Source organism: Coregonus clupeaformis, chromosome 18 (assembly GCF_020615455.1).
Source record: "Coregonus clupeaformis isolate EN_2021a chromosome 18, ASM2061545v1, whole genome shotgun sequence".
In the NCBI taxonomy this organism is placed as follows: domain Eukaryota; kingdom Metazoa; phylum Chordata; class Actinopteri; order Salmoniformes; family Salmonidae; genus Coregonus; species Coregonus clupeaformis.
This window is the reverse complement of record NC_059209.1, coordinates 33,834,074-33,848,312: the sequence shown is the minus strand read 5'-3', so window position 1 is coordinate 33,848,312 and position 14,239 is coordinate 33,834,074. Positions and strand designations below refer to the sequence as shown.

Here is a 14,239-nt window from a genome sequence, read left to right as displayed (position 1 = left end):
ATTTGCTCCGTTCCGGCCATTATTATGAGCCGTCCTCCCCTCAGCAGCCTCCACCGGTGTGTCTGTGTGAGTTCTGTCTGTGCGTAACATTCCACCACCCTCCAGTCCTAGTCCCCTGCTTGCCTCAACATGACTAATAAGATATTCCTTCCATCCTTATCTAACACATTTCGTGAAGTAGCAGGAAGAGAGACAGTTTACAGAAAACTTCCTGTCATGGATGCCATCACCACAGCCCCACAGCCCAGTCCAGAGGGCAGCCAGGACTGGACCATGATGACACATGTAAACTCTGACTGAGAGACGTAGAGGACAGGACAAGACCCAGGTTTACTCAGCTTGTCACGGTGATATGTCAGAGAAGTACTACTACAAAACCATGGTGCTTGCCTACGGAGCTGTGAGGGGAACGGCACCTCCTTACCTTTAGGCTCTGATCAGACCCTACACCCAAACGAGGGCACTATGTTCATCCACCTCTGGCCTGCTAGCCTCCCTACCTCTACGGAAGCACAGTTCCCGCTCAGCCCAGTCAAAGCTATTCGCTGCTCTGGCACCCCAATGGTGGAACAAGCTCCCCCACGACACCAGGACAGCGGAGTCACTGACCACCTTCCGGAGACACTTGAAACCCTACCTCTTTAAGGAATACCTGGAATAGTCTAACAGTAATCCTTCTACACCCCCCCCCCCCCAGTGGTGGTTGTCCCACTTGCTATCCTATGTTGAATGCACCAATTTGTAAGTCGCTCTGGATAAGAGCGTCTGCTAAATGACTTAAATGTAAATGCAAAGTACAGAAACATACAGGTAAAGTGCTTCCATTTTGTCAGATTACTCAGTGATGTGATGGTTACAGAAGTAATGCAGGGTGTGCGTGTGTGTCTGTGTGTGACGTCAACTAATGTATCTGTGTTGATCTGAGAAATAAAACACATGGATTATTTAGCAATAACAGGAAGTGTGTTTTGTTCAACAGCAGCAGCAGGATGATGATGATGATGTGTGTGTGTGTGTGTTTGTGTGTGTGACCGTGGCCATGTGTCCAATGGAATGGATCTTCCTTGTGGCGTCTGTTGCATTTTTCAGATCAAACAGCCAGACAAGGCCTCACCACAGACCTGGGTACGACTTCAAACTGTATATTCAGCCTTCCTTCAGTGCCAGATGAACGGGGTTTGTGATCCGTGAAACATAGTGAATGCAAAGTTTTTTTGTTTTTTTTTACCATAACTCCTATCGGGGCAATATGATTGAGGAAACCATTGGAGTGAAGTAATTACCATAGCAACCCCAGTGCTACGGTACAAACAGCAGCGTTGTGATTGTATTATTATGATGTATTTACCCTGACATCACTTCCTCCTCATGGCAGCTAGAACAATAGATGGACCCTGCTACTGATGGGCCAGGAGATAGGACTCAGGAGGCCGTAGGGTGAACTGAGAGGAGAAGGGAGGGAGAGAGGAAGATGCAGAAGACAGAGGGAGAGGAATGGAGAGAAAGAGAAGAGGTAGAGGAAGAGAGAGATCGAGAGGCCAATGTCTGAAGTGGTTGTTTACTGATGGACTTCCTCCCAGTGATCAAAGCCTAATAATTTCCGCTCTGCTCTCTGCTGCTCTGGTCTGTCAGATATTCTACACAGAGACACAATCCCAGGTGCAAAACTGAAAGGAAGAGGATAAAAATATAAAAAAAATTCAGGAAGAAGAAACGAAGAGATGTTCAATGACTCATGCCCAGGTTGCTGAGACATTCATGTGTGAATAGTGTTTTTTCCCCCCTAAAGCCATTCAAGCCTTTCCGGTAGATTTGTGGGGATTTTTAAGTATAATAATAATAATAATAATAATATGCCATTTAGCAGACGCTTTTATCCAAAGCGACTTACAGTCATGCGTGCATACATTTTTTGTGTATGGGTGGTCCCGGGGATCGAACCCACTACCTTGGCGTTACAAGTGCCGTGCTCTACCAGCTGAGCTACAGAGGACCACGGTAACTCCTATCGGGGCAATATGAATTAAGTATGAATTACGTCAAGACTAATCATGCTAATGATGCTTATGTCATAAAAATAATTTTATTTACAAAGAGCTTCACATAATTTTCTCTTAAAGCGCTATATAGTAAACAGGTCACCTAATAACACAAACGAAGGAAGAGGAATTCAGAATATGCAAATAGAATGAGTCACTAATGAGATGACATCACAATAGACAGTGGGGAGAATAGCTGGCCCAGTGGAGAGAGAACAGAGGGTGAGAGATGGGCGTGCAAATGAAGGCTCTGAGACACGACCCTGGCGCTCCAAAACAGGCATTGTTTTATCTAAACAAACAGACACAACAAACTGAGACCCGTGACTGAGGCTGGAACAATCAGCCTTTCTGCTTGGAGTGAACTGAGACCCGTGACTGAGACTGCAACAATCTGCCTTTCTGCTCGGAGTGGAGTGCTGTCTCTAGTGCTCTCTCTCTCTCTTGGGTAGTGAAGAGAGCTAAGAGTGGTTATAGTCTCTTAGAATAGTAATCACTGACCTCACATGACTAGGATAGGAAAAACATGCATACATGGAGCACCCACCTGCACCTATCCAACCATCTTAAATTAAGGGCTTACTCATGGAAATCATCCACAGTCAGACTAAATCAAGGTGCATAGAGTTGGAATATGCCTCCTCAAAAACCATTGTCACTTAAATAGATTTCCCTCTACAGAAGGAGGAGGGAAGATACATTGAGGGAAGATACATTTTAAAGTATTGGAACAAGGCCTGTCTCGGCTGTGGTCTGATACTTCCTTAGTATTGGAACCAGGCCTGTCTCGGCTGTGGTCTGACACTTCCTTAGTATTGGAACAAGGCCTGTCTCGGCTGTGGTCTGACACTTCCTTAGTATTGGAACAAGGCCTGTCTCGGCTGTGGTCTGACACTTCCTTAGTATTGGAACAAGGCCTGTCTCGGCTGTGGTCTGACACTTCCTTAGTATTGGAACAAGGCCTGTCTCGGCTGTGGTCTGACACTTCCTTAGTATTGGAACAAGGCCCGTCTCGGCTGTGGTCTGACACTTCCTTAGTATTGGAACAAGGCCCGTCTCGGCTGTGGTCTGACACTTCCTTAGTATTGGAACAAGGCCTGTCTCGGCTGTGGTCTGACACTTCCTTAGTATTGGAACCAGGCCTGTCTCGGCTGTGGTCTGACACTTCCTTAGTATTGGAACAAGGCCTGTCTCGGCTGTGGTCTGACACTTCCTTAGTATTGGAACAAGGCCTGTCTCGGCTGTGGTCTGACACTTCCTTAGTATTGGAACAAGGCCTGTCTCGGCTGTGGTCTGACACTTCCTTAGTATTGGAACAAGGCCTGTCTCGGCTGTGGTCTGACACTTCCTTAGTATTGGAACAAGGCCTGTCTCGGCTGTGGTCTGACACTTCCTTAGTATTGGAACAAGGCCTGTCTCGGCTGTGGTCTGACACTTCCTTAGTGTGAGACAGGGATTGCGTCCCAAATTTCACCCTATTCCATTGTACACTACTAACCTATGCACCCTGGTCAAAAGTATGTAGGGAATAGGGTGCCATTTGGTAATCTGTGGAATCTTTAACCCTGTCCACTCCCTCTTCCTGAGGATTATTATTTTTATTTTTATTCACCTTTATTTAACCAGGTAAGCCAGTTGAGAACAGGTTCTCATTAAAAAAAAAGGAAAAACAACACAAGACATATGGGGTAAGAAAAAAACATAAAGTCAGAAAATACAACAGAATGATGTGGTAGAAGGGTGTGTCAGATCAGATTACATGACCCCTGATAACCTCTAGAAGGATATATGCTGTAGTAATGAACACATTCTGACATAACAGGTATTTTATATACAGTTGAAGTCGGAAGTTTACATACACCTTAGCCAAATACATTTAAACTCAGTTTTTCACAATTCCTGACATTTAATCCTAGTAAAAATTCCCTGTTTTAGGTCAGTTAGAATCACCACTTTATTTTAAGAATTTGAAATGTCAAATAGTAGAGAGAATGATTTATTTCAGCTTTTATTTATTTCATCACATTCCCAGTGGGTCAGAAGTTTACATACACTCAATTAGTATTTGGTAGCATTGCCTTTAAATTGTTTAACTTGGGTCAAACGTTTCGGGTAGCCTTCCACAAGCTTCCCACAATAAGTTGGTTGAATTTTGGCCCATTCCTCCTGACAGAGCTGGTGTAACTGAGTTAGGTTTGTAGGCCTCGTTGCTCGCACACGCTTTTTCAGTTCTGCCAACAAATGTTCTATAGGATTGAGGTCAGGGCTTTGTGATGGCCACTCCAATACCTTGACTTTGTTGTCCTTAAGCCATTTTGCCACAACTTTGGAAGTATGCTTGGGGTCACTATCCATTTGGAAGACCCATTTGCGACCAAGCTTTAACTTCCTGACTGATGTCTTGAGATGTTGCTTCAATATATCCACATCATTTTCTTTCCTCATGATGCCATCTATTTTGTGAAGTGCACCAGTCCCTCCTGCAGCAAAGCACCCCCACAGCATGATGCTGCCACCCCCATGCTTCACTGTTGGATGGTGTTCTTCGGCTGGCAAGCATCCCCCTTTTTACTCCAAACATAACAATGGTCATTATAGCCAAACAGTTCTATTTTTGTTTCATCAGACCAGAGGACATTTCTCCAAAAAGTACGATCTTTGTCCCCATGTGCAGTTGCAAACCGTAGTCTGGCTTATTTATGGCGGTTTTGGAGCACGGCTTCTTCCTTGCTGAGCGGCCTTTCAGGTTATGTTGATATAGGACTCGTTTTACAGTGGATATAGATACTTTTGTACCTGTTTCCTCCAGCATCTTCACAAGGTCCTTTGCTGTTGTTCTGGGATTGATTTGCACTTTTCGCACCAAAGTATGTTCATCTCGAGGAGACAGAACGCGTCTCCTTCCTGAGCGGTATGACGGCTGCGTGGTCCCATGGTGTTTATACTTGCGTACTATTGTTTGTACAGATGAACGTGGTACCTTCAGGCGTTTGGAAACCAGACTTGTGGAGGTCTACAATTTTCTTTCTGAGGTCTTGGCTGATTTCTTTTCATTTTCCCATGATGTCAAGCAAAGAGGCACTGAGTTTGAAGGTATGCCTTGAAATACATCCACAGGTACACCTCCAATTGACTCAAATGATGTCACGGATTCATCCGAGGCTGCTCCTCCTCCTTGCTCGGGCAGGCTTCGGCGTTCGTCGTCCCCGGAGTACTAGCTGCTGCCGATCGATGTTTCGGTGTTTGTCTTGTTTGGTCTTTATTGTTTACACCTGTTTCCCATTATGTTGTATTGTGTTCCCTTTATAACCCTCTGTTCCTCATTGTGTATTGTGCGTAATTGTTTTGGTCTTTTCGACAGTTGCCCATGTGTGCGGGTTGTATCGATCCTCTCTGTATGAGGTTGCCTTGGTACTTTGGATTTGCACTGTATCCAGTAAAGTATCTGCCAGTAGCTCGGTGTCCTGCTCTTGACTTCGCCTGCCGCATACACGTCGCTTTGACAAATGATGTAAATTAGCCTATCTGAAGCTTCTAAAGCCATGACTTCATTTTCTGGAATTTTCCAAGCTGTTTAAAGGCACAGTCAATTTAGTGTTTGTAAACTTCTGACCCACTGGAATTGTGATACCGTGAATTATAAATGAAATAATCTGTCTGTAAACAATTGTTGGAAAAATTACTTGTCATGCACAAAGTAGATGTCCTAACCGACTTGCCAAAACTATAGTTTGTTAACAAGAACTTTGTAGAGTGGTTGAAAAACGAGTTTTAATGACTCCAACCTATGTGTATGTAAACTTCCAACTTCAACTGTACTTTATATTTGCTCCAACAGCAATTGATCCTAAACTGTCTATCTCCAAAACGTACTGTTCATCCCATCTGGACACTCTACTGAGTTACGACTGGATAAGAAACGGTCTATAATATCATATAATATAAGAGCTATTGGATTATTATTTGATGAAGTTTAAAATCTTGACGCAAGCTTATCTAGAAAACTAGAAAGATGGAATCAACCTAATCTGTGAGCATCCTAATTATAGGGTGTGAGTGCTGCCGGCTGGTCAGTGTGTGTGTGTGTGTGTGTGTGTGTGTGTGTGTGTTGGTCAGTGGGGTGTGAAGGAAAGAGGGGGGGGGGTTAAAGCCAAACGGCCCCCAGAGAGATTAGAACTGCCACTGCCTTCTGGGGGATTACTGCTGGGACCACCTGCTCCACGCTATAGCGGTCGGAAACACACACACACACACACACACACACACACACACACACACACACACAGCTCTCTCCACTGAGGGATTAGTTATACTGTATATAGTTATATATGGTCAGTTTTTCTCCCCAATTGCGATCCAGTCTCATCACCGCAACTCCCCAATGGGCTCAGGAGAGGCGAAGGTCGAGTCATGCGTCCTCAGAAATATGACCCACCAAACCACGCTTCTTAACCCAGGAGCACCCGCTCGCTTAACCTGGAAGCACCCGCTCGCTTAACCCGGGAAGCCAGCCACACCGTTCAACCGCCACAAGGAGTCGCTAGAGCGCGATGAGCCAAGTAAAGCACCCCCCGCCAAACCCTCCCCTAACCCGGACGACGCTGGGCCAATTGTGCGCCACCCTATGGGACTCCCGGTCACAGCCGGTTGTGACACAGCCTGGGATTGAACCCGGGTCTGTAGTGACGCCTCAAGCACTGCTATTTTTTAATACCCTCACACACAAAGTTAGACATACCTCATTTCAAAATAGGCCATCATCACTGTCAATTGTGAATGATAATTCTTCACTTTATACCGGTGAAATGTTCAAACCGCATGCCAAATTGCCAGTCACTTGATCTCAATCAGTTTCATGGGAATACGCATTTAGATCTTCTTGAATAACTGTTTTCGTGAGCTTAATTAAAGCAGAAGGTGTTAACAAACTGTTCGCCTTTCTTGTAGGCCTATTTAGTTTCAATCAAAACATTGGCCTACATCCTGCTTAGTGGCTCATGCTATTGAGTTTTGGCCACATGAGGAAAACTGTTTTGTGACAAAAAAAAAAAGAGTACTTTCTCAGCTTCAGATAAGAAATTACTGAGAACAGAGGAGGTGTTTTTTGGTGTAACATATTATAGGCGAGGGATGGGAAATATCTTTTTTTTTATATATGTATTTTTTGGAACTCAGTCGGGGTCTCAACTTACTGTTGAGAGTTAGTTTCACTCTGATATAATATTATGGGTGCGCAGACCCGTGAGCAACTGCGGCCCCTCATGATGAGTTCAGATTGTTTGTAGCCCCCACCCTCATCAAAGTTGCCCATCCCTGTTATAGGCCTGTTATAGGCCAGTATATGCTATTATATTCGGTTCTGTTATGTCAAATATTCATTTATCATTATGTGATCTTGCGAGATACTGATTCAGCTTTACTAAACGAGCACCATTGTGAGAAGTGATAATCTTCTATTTATAATAATAATAATAATAAGTGATGAGTATGACTATTAGCCGTAGGCAACAGATCTTGATTAGGGTTATTTTAAGCGATTTGAGCGACCTTTGAATCGTGGCGGTGAAAGCACAGCGCCGTAACCAAGTGGTCACATTTCGTTCTGGGTTCCACTGCACAAGAGGGGGTCCATGGAGTTTTATGAACATCAAAGGCAGACACAGTGAATTTGGATCCTAGATCTCATTGGTGTGATGATGAGGTTCATCTGCATAAAGATAATATGAGCATTTTCCCACTAGTGGTGTTTCCACCAAACGGACTTGTTAGGGAAAGGGGGAAACCTAGTCAGTTGTAAAACTGAATGCATTCAACTGAAATGTGTCTTCCTCATTTAACCCAACTAAGGGCTGTTACGGTGACCGTATTAACGCCACACCGGCGGTCACGAGTCAATTCCACGTGACTGTTTAGTTACGGTAACTAGGCTTCTCCAAGCTCTGATGCTGCTGATGGTCATTAGTAGCCTACCAAACTTGCTAACTGCCTGGTAACTCAGCACTCTATTGTCCCTGTAATCACTCTGACATCAATGCAAATTTAATCGAAAATCTAATCAAACACTTCATGAGATCCCATGAGCTCATGTTGCGCAACAATTCTATAGGCTATGAAATTGAGTGAGAAAAAATGAGTTTTGATGGCCTCTATTGCAAAGAGCAGGATCACATCAGCTTTCTCTAGGCTACGCCTACTATATTTATTTCTCAACTTTCCTAATATTAAGCACATTGCTTCTCTTTACAACAGGAGTATAGCCTACCTGGCTGGCATGAAAATTAACCACGGGAAAAACTGTCCTCCATTCGGTATTTAAGTGCATCGATTCCCATGCCTCTGTTTTCGAGACAGGTGCATGATAATGGTCAATTCTAAATCAAAACAAATTGTTCATATTTCCCTTGATCCTGACTAGTCTCCCAGTCCCTGCCGCTGAAAAACATCCCCACAGCATGATGCTGCCACCACCATGCTTCACCGTAGGGATGGTGCCTGGTTTCCTGTAGACGTGACACTTGGCATTCAGGCCAAAGAGTTCAATCTTGTTTCATCAGACCAGAGAATCTTGTTTCTCATGGTCTGTGAGTCCTAAAGGGGCCTTTTGGCAAACTCCAAGTGGCCTGTCATGTGCCTTTTACTGAGGAGTGGCTTCCATCTGGCCACTCTACCATAAAGGCCTGATTGGTGGAGTGCTGCAGAGATGGTTGTCCTTCTGGAAGGTTCTCCCATCTCCACAGAGGAACTCTGGAGCTCTGTCAGAGTGACCATCGGGTTCTTGGTCACCTCCCTGACCAAGGCCCTTCTCCTCGATTGCTCAGTTTGGCCGGGTGCCAGCTCTAGGGAGATTCTTGGTGGTTCCAAACTTCTTCCATTTAAGAATGGAGGCCACTGCGTTCTTGGGGACCTTCAATGCTGCAGAAATGTTTTGGTACCCTTTCCCAGATCTGTGCCTTCACACAATCCTGTCTCTGAGCTCTACGGACAATTCCTTCGACCTCATGGCTTGGATTTTGCTCTGACATGCACTGTCAACTGTGGGACCTTATATAGACAGGTGTGTGCCTTTCCAAATCATGTCCAATCAATTGAATTGACCACAGGTGGACTCCAATCAAGTTGTATAAACATCTCAAGGATGATCAATGGAAACAGGGTGTACTTGAGCTCAATTTCGAGTCTCATAGCAAAGGGTCTGAATGCTTATGTAAATAATGTATTTCTGTTTTTTATTTTTAATACATTTGCTAACATTTCTAAAAACCTGTTTTTGCTTTGTCATTATGGGTTAGGGTTAGGCATTAGAGATAGCAGTGTGGTTACGGTTAGGGTTAGGCATTAGAGATAGCAGTGTGGTTAAGGTTAGGGTTAGGCATTAGAGATTGCAGTGTAGTTAAGGTTAGGGTTAGGCATTAGAGATAGCAGTGTGGTTAAGGTTAGGGTTAGGCATTAGAGATAGCAGTGTGGTTAGGGTTAGGCATTAGAGATAGCAGTGTGGTTAAGGTTAGGGTTAGGCATTAGAGATAGCAGTGTGGTTAAGGTTAGGGTTAGGCATTAGAGATAGCAGTGTGGTTAAGGTTAGGGTTAGGCATTAGAGATAGCAGTGTGGTTAAGGTTATGGTTAGGCATTGGAGATAGCAGTGTGGTTAAGGTTAGGGTTAGGCATTAGAGATAGCAGTGTGGTTAAGGTTAGGGTTAGGCATTAGAGATAGCAGTATGGTTAAGGTTAGGGTTAGGCATTAGAGATAGCAGTGTGGTTAAGGTTAGGGTTAGGCATTAGAGATAGCAGTGTGGTTAAGGTTAGGGTTAGACATTAGAGATAGCAGTGTGGTTAAGGTTAGGGTTAGGCATTAGAGATAGCAGTATGGTTAAGGTTAGGGTTAGGCATTAGAGATAGCAGTGTGGTTAAGGTTAGGGTTAGGCATTAGAGATAGCAGTGTGGTTAAGGTTAGGGTTAAGGTTAGGTTTAAAATGGAATTTTATGACTTTGTGGCTGTGCTAGCTAGTGACCACTGCAGAGCTGCCTCCAGAACAAGAATCATGACGAAAAAATGCTAACCTTCGCCTCTTAAGGGGAAAGTAATCTAAAATTAACTGAAAGTAATCAGATTATGTTACCGAGTTTGGAGAATCCAAAAATTACATTACTGATTACAATTTTGGACAGGTAACTAGTAACGGATTACATTTACTGTAGCTCCCATTATCTTTTCTACATACTTTATATCTGGTTTTAGTCATTCAAGTTCACACATGTATTATTAGTTCGCAATTATTATTATTTTATCATCTTTTTGGGAGTGGCGGCTCGCCGCTGCTAAATGAATCTAGGGGAAACACTGATATAAGGCCTATACAGATGCTTCAGATATGGGTCATAGTGCTGTGAAGACTTCATGAATGCTCAATAAAGCACAAGTAGTTAGTTTAAAGTGGGGTCCTCATTTTTTTTGGGGGGATTTTACAGTATAGTGATGCATGCTGAAAAGATGTATGTAATGCTAGACTGATGAATAAGATGTGTATCAGTACTAATTAATTCAACTGTTTTATTTGAATGAAGACAGTAACTGTGTAAATGAATGCCATATTGCTGGGTTGAGAGGATTTGGGGAGTGGAAGCTGCTGGGTGTCATGAGGTCAGCAATGTGATCACCCTCAACCCGTCTCTCACACACACACACACAGAGAGAGAGAGAGAGAGAGAGAGAGAGAGAGAGAGAGAGAGAGAGAGAGAGAGAGAGAGAGAGAGAGAGAGAGAGAGAGAGAGAGAGAGAGAGAGAGAGAGAGAGAGAGAGAGAGAGAGAGAGAGAGAGAGAGAGAGAGAGAGAGAGAGAGAGAGAGACCTATAGGCCATAAACGCAATTGACAATCTATCCACACTTCTTCTCAACTCAGCTGCCTACAATAGCTGTCATTTGGAATAGAAAGGCTAGATGGTGTAAAAGTAAATCAATAGGAACAGTCAACTACAGATGATTATATAGCCCCTAACAGAGGCATCTAAACTGTGCAAATACAAGCGCAAATATTTGGCCAAATACTTCAGGCGTCATTCTTATTGGCCGGGAGTGCGAAAATCAACAGGTGAATTCACACGGTTATAAACGCCATTGGTTGCTCCGTAAAGGTAGCCTATAGCCACTGGCCGTAAAACTCATCCAACATTTATTACAGTAGCGCACAGCATATTCTTGTGACGCAGCGCATAACGATACAGAGATGGGGTAGGCTAAAAGTTACAATCTATCATGTTAAAACTACCGTTGACTTACTCCGACATTTTCGCCTTTGCTTGGATATGCAGCCACTTTTCCGCCTCCTTTCACAGGCATTCTGCTCAGTAGAAGTTGTGAAACCCTGTAGCTTTATGTTATCCGTAAAACAAGTGTTTTATGGCTTGTAGAACTGGTATCTCTTAAAATATACCCTAGTCTTTAAAATGAAACGGCTTGTGACAGTGGTCCTAGAAATTTCTCTAGCTCGCTGCAGTTCCTCCGACGTCAGACTCAGCGTTCCTTTAAAATTATTACAGCGATATCCGTGGGAGCCGAAACATTCTTACCAACAGAGGAGCGACTTTCAATACAGCCAGACTACTTTATGAATACCGAGACGAAACGGGGGCGGGGGGAGGGGGTCTAATAATGTCCCCCGTTTCAATATCAACTTCAATGGGCGTCTACAAACGGATCGAATAACTGGCAAATGCATTAGTCACATTTGTGTAATCGTCTTCCGATACAGAAAATGTTTGTACATCTTTTGTACGGATAATATTTTACTCCACCCCTCTCTGACAGTGTGGATTCTTCCGGATTGGATACATCGATTTAAATGTTCTCTGAAAGTTCAGTACAATTGTACCAAATCAATTCACTGGGGGCCTTGAAAGCCTAGCGTGATACACAGATTGCAGAGTTTCTATAAATAGATGTTTTAGCACAAAGTATAGTGCTCTGTGCACACAGCACCAGAGAAGAGTTACATATCTCCAGTAGCTTCAGTGTTATAACGACACATCCAGAATTAAAAATGAGGAAACTCAGTCCTGTGAGGGAGACAGACTGCAGTCTTGTATTGAACTTTCCTTTCCCCTCCAGAATAGATTCATTGAATATCTCCGGTACAATTATAATATCTCCGATTCCAGGGTTCGCCAACTGACAGCCCGAGTCAAGTGCAAAAGTTAGTTCAGGAAAGTTTATTTTATTTTATTTTTGATCTGGGAAACAAGGCAAGAAGGACCTTCTATGCCATCAAAAGGAACATAAAATTCTACATACCAATAAAGATCTGGCAAAAAATACTTGATTCGATTATAGAACACATTGCCCTTTATGGTTGTGAGGTCTGGGGTCCGCTCACCAACCAAGAATTCACAAAATGGGACAAACACCAAATTGAGTCTCTACATGTAGAATTCTGCTAGAATATCCTCAGTGTACAACGTAAAACACCAAATAGTGCATGCAGAGCAGAATTAGGCCGATATATTTGCTAATTATTAAAATACAGAAAAGAGCCGTTAAATTCTACAACCACCTAAATGGAAGCAATTCCCAAACCTTACATAACAAAGCCCTCACCTACAGAGAGATTAACCTGGAGAAGAGTCCCCTAAGCAAGCTGGTCCTGGGGCTCTGTTCACAAACACAAACAGACCCCACAGAGCCCCATTAAAGTAACACAATTAGACCCAACCAAATCATGAGAAAACAAAAATATAATTACTTGACACATTGGAAAGAATTATAAAAAAAAAACTGAGCAAACTAGAATGCTATTTGGCCCTAAACAGAGAATACACAGTGGCAGCATACCTGACCACTGTGACTGACCCAAAATTAAGGAAAGCTTTGACTATGTACAGACTCAGTGAGCATAGCCTTGCTATTGAGAGAGCCCACCGTAGGCAGACCTGGCTCTCAAGAGAAGACAGGCTATGTGCACACTGCCCACAAAATGTGAAAACGGAGCTACACTTCCTAACCTCCTGCCAAATGTATGACCATATTAGAGACACATATTTCCCTCAGATTACACAGACCCACAAAGAATTCGAAAACAAATCGAATTTTGATAAACTCCCATATCTATTGGGTGAAATACCACAGTGTGCCATCACAGCAGCAATATTTGTGACCTGTTGCCACAAGAAAAGGGCAACCAGTGAAGAACAAACACCATTGTAAATACAACCCATATTTATGTTGATTTATTTTCCCTTTTGTACTTTAACTATTTGGACATCGTTACAACACTGTATATAGACATAATATAACATTTGAATCTCTAATCCTTTGGAACTTTTGTGAGTATAATGTTTATTGTTAATTTCTGATTGTTTATTTCACTTTTATTTATGATCTATTTCACTTGCTTTGGCAATGTAAACATATGTTTCCCATGCCAATAAATCCCTTTGAATTGAGTTGAATTTAATTGAGAGGGAGAGAGAGAGCGAGGGGAAGAGAGGAAGAGAGAGAGGGATAGAGAGGGAAAGAGAGAGGGAGAGCGAGAGAGAGAAACGGAAAGAGAGAGAGAGGTTTGAAGAGAGCTATAGTTATTGAAGGGGACAGCCAGAGGGATGCTTGTCTAACCCTGGGATCTACTCTACAGTAGGTGTAGGTGTGTGGGTGACTGTTTAACTAAAGGCGCCCAGGTTGCCTGCCCCAGATAATAGCGTAATATATAAATGATTTAAAGTAAGGGAGCCAAAACACAGCCACGCATACCAAAGCCCCAGCACGCGTCACATGCTTTACCAGGCACATTGTTCTCCTACTGAAGGCAGGGCCAGGCAGGCACTGTGGCTAAGGTTGGGGCTGAAGGCCAGGAAATTCAAAGAGACAGGAGGGAAGTTTCTCCCACATTGGATGATGGTTAGTGCTATCAAGAATCCTTGGGACGTCCCTGCCCATCTTCCGAAAACTTTGGAAACTCTTCCTCTTCAAAGAGTATCTTAAATAATCCCACAGCACACCCCCCATGCCCCCCCCCACCCACCCCCAAAACGTGCCTTTTGTAAATTCATCCCCTATGACTGAGATATGTGGTTGTCCCACCTAGCTATCTTCAGATGAATGCGCTAACTTTAAGTCGCTCTGGATAAGAGCGTCTGCTAAATTACTAAAATGTCAATGTAATAACCCTCATGTAACCCTAACCTTACCTTAACCGTTTAAAATGTAAACTTCAAT

General features: G+C 43.4%; 1 protein-coding gene across 3 annotated transcripts in view; it reads right to left on the bottom strand.

Moving 5' to 3' along the window:
- Positions 1-14,239, bottom strand: part of LOC121530716 (tight junction protein ZO-2) — a 154,994-nt gene that overhangs the window by 100,573 nt on the left and 40,182 nt on the right. Inside the window, exon 1 of one of the 3 annotated variants that reach the window (XM_041835897.2) lies at positions 11,312-11,650. The exons of the other annotated variants lie outside the window; for them this stretch is intronic. Coding sequence (XP_041691831.2) covers positions 11,312-11,371 — 60 coding nt within the window. The 5' untranslated portion in view covers positions 11,372-11,650. Of the gene's footprint in view, positions 1-11,311; positions 11,651-14,239 lie in introns of those variants that run through there. 3 annotated transcript variants of the gene reach the window in all.